Genomic DNA, 8,943 nt, shown 5'->3' on the forward strand with positions numbered 1-8,943 from the left:
GCTTTAAAGATAAACTACAACAGAATTTGTTTAACATGAAAATAAATGAAGCGTATTAAAGAATTGTGTTAGGTTTTCTTATTTTTTTTTTGTTAGAGTTGTTTACACTTCTAAAACAATAACATGAGCAAATATGTATGTTTCTTATTAAATTCCTTTTCTTTGTTAAATGACCGGCTTTTTTTAAGTTTTTTTCTTATTAAAATTAAATAAAATCTCACAAAAAATTATAATTCAATTGTTACAATAACAGCGCTTTTACAACCAATCACAATGAATGCATTTTCTCAACTGTTTTGCTAATTCGCCTTAGCTCTCCTTAAAGGCGAATTAATAAAGTAGCCAGATGTATTAAATAAAATTAAAATGATACTATTCTTATAATTTCGATAAATTTATCTTAACAAATCACTTTAAATGTAAAATTTGTTTAATTTCTGCTTATTATTTATAACTTTTATGTCTAAAATTTCTTTAAATTAAAATTCGCCTTAATATTTGTTTTATATTCCTACTCTGGCATCTCTAAAGTAAATGTTTTGTTGCTTCTTCTTGTTTTCATTTTACTCACCTGGAACTATTAGCCCAGCTGTTTGTTTTTTTTTTTTTTATTTATTAATTTTTTTGTTTTGTTATGTGACTTCTATACTAGCTAATTATTGTTAATTATATTAACTAAATTTAGTTTAATTTAAATAAAATTTGTATATAAAAATGCGTTTTACACAATTAATGCGTATACGCTGTAAATATCCAGAATGGTCGGCTGTCAAACAGCAATATGTACCCCAACACCAGCCCGTCTTAGAGGAGGATGTTAAAAAATTACAGGATTTCCTTATGAATAAGCCCAATATTGTGGTTTTAACTGGAGCCGGTATTTCAACGGAATCAGGTCATATTTTTAGAGTTTATTTCTTAAAATTTATAATAATATTTCCATTAATTCTTCTCAAAACAGGCATACCAGATTATCGCTCTGCCGGAGTGGGTTTATATGCCCGCACCAATCACAAACCCATACAACATATGGAATTTGTTAAATCTGCTCATGTACGTCGCCGCTATTGGGCGCGTAACTTTGTGGGTTGGCCCACCTTTTCAGCCACCGAACCCAATGCCACCCATCATGCTTTGGCCCGCTTTGAACGCGAGGGTCGCCTTCAGTGTGTGGTAACACAGAATGTGGATCGCCTGCATACAAAGGCGGGCACCAAAAATGTTATTGAACTTCATGGTTCGGGTTATGTAGTGAAATGTTTGACCTGTGACTACCGCATTGATCGTCATGAATTCCAAACGATTTTGAATACCGTTAATCCTGAATTTAGAGATGCCCCTGATATGATACGTCCCGATGGTGATGTGGAAATACCTCAAGAATATATCGATAATTTTCGTATACCTCCGTGTCCTCAATGTGATGGTCATTTGAAACCAGAAATAGTTTTCTTTGGTGATAATGTGCCCAAGGATCGTGTTAATCGTATAGCGGAAATGATTTATACTGGCGATGGTCTATTGGTATTGGGTTCAAGTCTTTTGGTGTTTTCCGGTTATCGTATGGTTCTGCAAACAAAAGATTTAAACCTGCCGGTGGCTATAGTCAATATAGGTGAGACTAGAGGAGATCATTTGGCTGATATAAAACTATCGGCTAAATGTGGAGATGTTATACCCAAATTGTTTGATTTTAGAAAATAACGACAAGGAGCATAGAGAAATACACATAGAGAGGAAACAGTAAAAAACTCAAGCATACAAATAACCACTAATACATTCTCAGCACATAGGTTTTTGACACTTGAGTTAGGTCTTTGACAGGAGAGTTTCCGATCTATTTGTATTTATCTATAACTGGGAGTATGTGTTTGTTTTTGTTAAAGTAATAGCTAAAATTATTTTAAATGATACAAAAAATAATTAATATATATAAAATTTTAACAATTATTTATATTTCTAAATAAATAACAAAAAGTTAAAAATAGATTTAAATGAATTAACGTCTTTTTATTGTCAAAAACAGAATCTAAAAAAATATATTTTTTGAAATAAATTTATTAAATTAATTTTATTATAGGAAAGATTTTCAGAATTAATTTGGTTTATATGATTTTTTATGCCAATTTTTAAATAATTTTTCAATATTTTTTATATTTATCAAAAATTTATTTTTTTAAATGATTTTTAACAAAAATTATAAATATTGTGGAGATTTTTCCCTTTTAGTATGGCAACTTTGAAAGCTGACATCACACTATCATAACATCTGGTACTCTGTTTATATCTTCTTCTTCGTACAACTGCCATTCAGCCTAGAATGATATCTTGAGGAATTTCTGTTTTTGACAGCTGCAGCTGTTCTTTGTGGTTTTTATTTTAATACGCATCGACACAAACAATACGAAATTTTAGGAAAATTCTGAACAATTTTTAACAAAAAAATTGTTAAATTCTCATCAAAACAGGTAAAGCTTAAATATTTTTAAATAGTTTAAAGAAAATATGTAATAAAACTGGTATATTTAAGCAGTTTTTCAATGAGAATCTTTCAACCATGACGAATTTTCCTCTATATTTTCAGAAATAAATACCCAGCATAGAAAAACTACGCGAATGATTATCTAATACAACACAAAGGCCAGGAAAACAAGCAATACCCTTAAAACAAAACAACCAAAACAAACAATTGTTTGAGATTTTCCCATTTGTTTGGGGAGGGGTGTCAATGTTTTGCCTAGAGCAAGCCGCAAAAAGCGGTGATAATTGCAGCAAATAAGAGATAAAACATTCAATAAATTAAACAAAATTAAATACAAATAACAACAAAAGGAACATCAAACACACAAATACATAGGGGTGAGTGTTAAAAATATATAATATACAACATGATTTTTATTATTTTGAAACGCAATTAATATTTTTTTTCGATTTTCTCTAGAGGCTGTTGCTTAGGACAGTGGTGTTGCATTAAATTTGTTGTTTGTTAGGGAGTTGCCAAGGCATTATGTCTGTACGTTTGTTAACCACACGACTAGTCAAACATGGTCGTTATTTACTTCAGACCTATTGGAAACGAGATATACACACCAACATTTTGGAACAAAATCAAACAAGAAATACACGCCAACAACGTCTACCATCTGTAGCGGCAGCAGCAGGAAGGGTAAGTGGAAAATGTGAAAAATAAATTCAAAGAGGGAATAAAAACGCTGCCAAACAAATTAGAAAAGCTTGTAGCGGCTTAAATTTAGTGTGTTAGGGTCAAATACCTAACTCAGTTGTTAAAAACCTAAGAAATCTTTTTTCTTTAATTTTCCTTTAAAACAAACGAATTACTTCCGGCCTAGTTTTAGAATTTGTAAATAGATTTTCTAACCTCAAAACAATTCAATGATCTCTTTAGAATTTTCCTTCTTAATCTTTTTATTTTCAATACTAAACTGCTACTACTTATTTCCTTTATACAGAAATGGGCTGCTAAGAATGCCTTAAACTCTCTGGGAACTGCACCTGGCTCTGCAACTGCCACCGGGCAGTTGGCTGCCAGTGTGCCACGTTCGGCTGGTATTTTTCGTTTTGGTCAACAGGCACGTAAATTATTCATTGATAATATTTTAAATCGTGTTACCACCACCTATTCGGCCGAATTACGCACTCAAGCTACTAAAAAACTATTCTACGGCGACTCGGCACCCTTTTTCGCCTTAATAGGCGTAAGTTTAGCCTCGGGCGCTGGTGTATTAACGAAAGAAGACGAATTGGAGGGAGTTTGCTGGGAAATACGTGAGGCGGCTAATCGTTTGCAGAACGCTTGGAATTATGATGAAATTTCGGATACTTTAGACTCGAGCTTTAGTATTGATAAGCTGTCGATAGGGCCGGCCATAGCTAAAGGTTGTGCGGCTGTGGTTTATGCTGCAGCTATGAAAAATCAAACGCAGTCTATGGATTCATCTGCAGAAACTTTAAATGATTCAGTAGCTTCTTCATCAGCACACTTTAAGGTGGATGCAAACTCTCCGGAACGTAGACAACCTTTACAGCAGCAGTCTTTTCGGCCAGAACTAATGTCTCCTTTGCAGAATATGTCTAGATTTGTGCATAATTTCGGTGGTTCGGTAGATAATGTGCAGTTGTTTAGTCAAACCTCGGCCGCCACACAATTTGAACAGATTCTGCTTAAGCAAGAACATCAAGATCAACAAAAAGATTTCAAATTGTTATCAAATGAACAGCAAACATTTTCCGGAGTCAGCAGTGGTTTAGCTGGAATGGTAAGTTATAATTTGTTTTTAATAGAGAAAACCATAGTTTATAGTTTCTTTTTATATTTAAAGCAAACCTTGGACACTTCCACTAATGCCAGTATTCGCCGCTATCCTTTGGCCCTGAAAATGATGTTTAACTATGACATACAAAGCAATGCCATGGCTATTTTAAGGGCCATGTACAAGGAAACTGTACCCGCTAGACAGCGTTACATTAATGATGCCGCCGAAGCTTGGGAGCAGCATATACAAGATCAAACTTTAATTTTACCACCCCATCCCAATATTGTTTGCATGTATGGCTTCTTTTGCGATGAAGTGGGTAATTTTCCCGATGGCCATCTCTTGTATCCCATTGCCCAGCCCCAGCGCATTAATCCCAATGGTTATGGCCGCAATATGTCTTTGTATTTGCTAATGAAACGTTATGATTACAGTTTAAGGGCATTTTTGGACTCGCATCAACTTACCACCCGCACTAAGTTACTGTTATTGACCCAATTATTGGAGGCGGTGGCCCATATTAGTCGTCATGGCATAGCCCATCGTGATTTGAAATCGGATAATATTTTAATAGAGCTAAATGATGATGATTCACCTCCGATATTGGTGTTGTCAGATTTCGGCTGCTGTTTGGCGGATAAAGTTCATGGCCTGCAGGTGCCTTATACTTCTTATGATATAGACAAGGGCGGCAATGCCGCTTTAATGGCTCCCGAGATCATTAACAAAATGCCGGGTCCTTTTGCAGTGTTGAACTATAGCAAGGCTGATTTGTGGGCTTGTGGCGCCATTGCCTATGAAATCTTTGGCATGCCTAATCCTTTTTATTCTTCAAGTGGCGGCCTTAATAAGGCCAAGGGACAGCAGACATTTTCTTTGCGTAATTCTGATTATAAAGATGAAGATTTGCCCGCTTTAACCGATGAATGTCCGGCCTTAGTACAGCAATTGATTTATAATATTCTATCACCCAATCCTTCGAAACGTGTTAGTCCCGATATAGCGGCCAATGTTATGCAGTTATTTTTATGGGCTCCCTCTCAGTGGCTGAAATTGGGTGGCTTGCCCAATAGTCCAGAAGTATGTTTTAATAGATTTTCAAGAAAAACTGTAACTAAATGTTTTCATTTTCTTTTCTTTAGATCTTACAATGGCTTTTATCTTTGACCACCAAAATTATGTGTGAATCGAAATCTGTTAATGACAAAAACTCTTTAGGCTCCTCTTCCTTTATGTACCAACAAGCGGGACGCCGTACTTATGTGGAGTACCTGTTGATAAGCAGTTTTCTTTCACGGGCCCGTTTGCGTCGCATTAGAGGAGCCCTTAATTGGATACAAAATGTGGTCTAAACGATTGGAACCTCTTAATAACTCTCCACGAGCTGAGTTTATCTCTTTATTATACCTACTACTCTATATTTCTTATTTTATATATTTTTTTTTATTCAAAAAAGAAAACTTTATTTTCTTACTAAACGAAAAGTTTAAGAAAAAAAAAATTGAAAAAGAAAGAATGAAACTGAAAATAGAATGAAAAAGTTTAGATTTGTCTGAAAACAAATGTGTGATATCTTTGGAAAATATAAAACAAAAATTATCCTACTATTCTTACTAACCAAAATTATATGTTTTTTTAGATTGATTTTTTTTTTGTATAAATTAGTTGCTCTATTCTTTAATTTAAAAATTTTCTTTTAAGAAATATTCATACATTAAGAAAACGTTGAAAATAATTTACGTGTTTTTTTTTTGGTAAAACACAAACAAAAGTTTTTAAAGCTTAATCACTAAAAAAATGCTTTGAATTTGATGGCAAAATAATATATGAAAGAAATAAATAAAAACTACTTAATGGAAATTGATGAAAGGAGTTTTATTCAATTTTTGTGTTAAAATTTCCTTTTTTTAAAAACTGGGATTCTAAATAGATTCCTGGGATTTTTGTTTAATTCCTGGGAATGGTTAATTTTTGTGGGAAATAATAAATTTATGCTTTTTAACACAATTTCTTAACTTTTTTGTAGATTTTACGAATTCCCATTTTCTTTTCAAAAATCCCTTCATTACAAAATGTTTCTTTTGAAGGGGAATTCTGGTTTATTTTTAAAAAAAAACTTAATATTGTCCTTAACTCTCAATTTTTGTGTTAAAATTTCCTTTTTTGAAAAACTGGGATTCTAAATAGATTTCTGGGATTTTTGTTTACTTCCTGGGAATTGTTAATTTTTATGGGAAATAATAAATTTATGCCTTTTAACACGATTTCTTAACTTTTTTGAAGATTTCGCGAATTCCCATTTTCTTTTCAAAAATCTCTTCATTACAAAAGTTTTCTTTTGAAAGGGAATTCTGTTTTTTTTTTAGGAAAATCAAGTAATATTATCCTTAACTTTGTTAACTCTCAATTTTTGTGTTAAAATTTTCATTTTTTTAAAAACTGGGATTCTAAATAGATTCCTGGGATTTTTGTTTAATTCCTGGGAATTGTTAATTTTTGCGGGAAATAATAAATTTATGCTTTTTAACACAATTTCTTAACTTTTTTGTAGATTTTACGAATTCCCATTTTCTTTTCAAAAATCCCTTCATTACAAAATGTTTCTTTTGAAGGGTAATTCTGGTTTATTTTTGAAAAAAAACTTAATATTGTCCTTAATCTCAATTTTTGTGTTCCAAAATTTATTTTTTAAAAACTGGGATTCTAAATAGACTTCTGGGATTTTTGTTTAATTCCTGGGAATTGTTAATTTTTGTGGGAAATAATAAATTTATGCTTTTTAACACGATTCCTTAACTTTTTTGGAGATTTTATGAATTCCCATTTTCTTTTCAAAAATCCCTTCATTACAAAAGTTTTCTTTTGAAAGGGAATTCTGTTTTTTTTTAGGAAAAACAAGTAATATTGTCCTTAACTCTCAATTTTTGTGTTAAAATTTCCTTTTTTTAAAAACTGGGATTGTAAATATATTCCTGGGATTTTTGTTTAATTCCTGGGAATTGTTAATTTTTGCGGGAAATAATAAATTTATGCTTTTACACACGATTTCTTAACTTTTTTGTAGATTTAACGAATTCCCATTTTCTTTTCAAAAATCCCTTCATTACAAAAGTTTTCTTTTGAAGGGGAATTCTGTTTTTTTTTTAGGAAAAACAAGTAATATTATCCTTAACTTTGTTAAATCACAATTTTTGTGTTAAAAAGAGTTACCCCATAACCTAAAAAATCTCTTAGTTTTAAATTTCTGCGACTTGATTTTCATCTCTCTTACGGCCATTCTCACAATGTACGATTAAAAGTTAACGTGAACTTTAACCGCAAGTTAGGCTAATTTGAATTTCACAATGTACGATTAATTCTTAATTGACACTATTTAACAACAAAGTTGCTGTTAAATATAACCGAACAAATTTCGCCGGTTAGCATCTTATTTGTAAGAAATATAATAAAAGAACATGGAAAAACATTTATATTTTTGTAATATTTATAATTTTTAAAAGTGTAAAGCGAAGAAAAGTAAATTTTGCACGGGGTGATCCATATACCTCCCAGATATTGCACTTACAAACCAAACAACAAATGTGCAATTTTGCTTGTTGGTTTTCAGTGATTGTTGTTCAGTTTGTTCTGTAAATTTTACAGTTAGGTACCTTAATATTTTTGAGTTTTATGCGTTTTTTTTATTATACCACTAAGAAAACACAAACTATTATTTTTTATGCCGTCTTTTAGACAATTTTTTATATTTCAATCTTTCATTACACTATTTTTCGTAAACAAATGTATGCATTATTGCCATACTTTCTACTGAATGCTTTGGTTAAGTAATCAAATGATGGTGAAACGTAAATCGGTAACCGTTGGTTAAATGGTCCCCGTTAAACAAACCGACAGTTAGTTAATTTTCCGGTTAAAATGAAATAATCGTACATTGTGAAAATGGCCGTTAAAGAGTGAATTTATTACTTATCGGTTTTTGTCCCTGCTTTAATAAAGGTTTGTGTCATGACTTTTACTAAAACACCAAAAACTGTCATATTATTTTTAGACAAGGTTTTGTTACCAAAACTAGTCGATTTAAATAAACACCCTTAACCCCCGTTAACACGAAGTCTGGTTATACCTTAACTAATAGTTATACTGTCGGTTAAAATAATTTTTGTATGAAAACTGTCAGTATAACTATTAGTTAAAACATAACCAGACTTCGTGTTACTGGGGGTAAGAATAATAAATATTCTCTACAAAAAAACCCTTATTTTGGATAATTTTTACATCAATTCACCAACAATTTAATATTAAGGTTCACAACCTTTTGAACTTTAGTTCCGCAATTGACAGTTAGAGGTCACATTAGATTATTTGGAAATGTGAACGTTTTCAATTTTAATTGTTTTATTTATTGTCATTAAAATGTTATAAATTATTGGTTTAATGACTCATTAATTTCAAACAAAATGCTATAAATAAACAAAATTTCAATTAATGAAAATTTCTAAATGGCCATAAACGATTTGTTGTTTATTTTTGTTTAACGTGATTTCAGCACAAAAACAAAACAAACAAACAAACATGCAGATGGCTGGAAATGTGAGAAAGAAATAAAGAAAATATACATACATATATAAAAAAAATTTAAATAAAATTTAATAGACTATTGAGTGTTTAA

At 31.4% G+C, this 8,943-nt stretch overlaps 2 protein-coding genes across 2 annotated transcripts; both read left to right on the top strand.

The window, feature by feature from the left end:
* Positions 1 to 644: 644 nt before the first annotated feature.
* Positions 645 to 1,999, top strand: Sirt4 (Sirtuin 4). Its single transcript, XM_065507554.1, has 2 exons — positions 645 to 895; positions 962 to 1,999. Exons 1-2 carry the CDS (start codon positions 715 to 717, stop codon positions 1,702 to 1,704), a joined length of 924 nt encoding a protein of 307 aa, XP_065363626.1. The 5' UTR covers positions 645 to 714; the 3' UTR covers positions 1,705 to 1,999.
* Positions 2,000 to 2,317: 318 nt separating this feature from the next.
* Positions 2,318 to 6,134, top strand: Pink1 (PTEN-induced putative kinase 1). The gene is made up of 6 exons (XM_065506939.1): positions 2,318 to 2,468; positions 2,585 to 2,859; positions 2,942 to 3,166; positions 3,471 to 4,277; positions 4,341 to 5,354; positions 5,417 to 6,134. The coding sequence occupies exons 3-6, from the start codon at positions 3,008 to 3,010 to the stop codon at positions 5,624 to 5,626; spliced, it is 2,190 nt and encodes a 729-aa protein (XP_065363011.1). The 5' UTR covers positions 2,318 to 2,468; positions 2,585 to 2,859; positions 2,942 to 3,007; the 3' UTR covers positions 5,627 to 6,134.
* Positions 6,135 to 8,943: the final 2,809 nt, after the last annotated feature.

Source organism: Calliphora vicina, chromosome 4 (genome assembly GCF_958450345.1).
Source record: "Calliphora vicina chromosome 4, idCalVici1.1, whole genome shotgun sequence".
Lineage (NCBI taxonomy): Eukaryota > Metazoa > Arthropoda > Insecta > Diptera > Calliphoridae > Calliphora > Calliphora vicina.

Coding starts and splice junctions, on each gene's coding strand:
- Sirt4 (XM_065507554.1), top strand. CDS start 715: ATGCGTTTTACACAATTAATGCGTATACGCTGTAAATATCCAGAATGG. Junction 896..961: donor CGGTATTTCAACGGAATCAG/GTCATATTTTTA, acceptor TTCTCAAAACAG/GCATACCAGATTATCGCTCT.
- Pink1 (XM_065506939.1), top strand. CDS start 3,008: ATGTCTGTACGTTTGTTAACCACACGACTAGTCAAACATGGTCGTTAT. Junction 3,167..3,470: donor TAGCGGCAGCAGCAGGAAGG/GTAAGTGGAAAA, acceptor TCCTTTATACAG/AAATGGGCTGCTAAGAATGC. Junction 4,278..4,340: donor GCAGTGGTTTAGCTGGAATG/GTAAGTTATAAT, acceptor TTATATTTAAAG/CAAACCTTGGACACTTCCAC.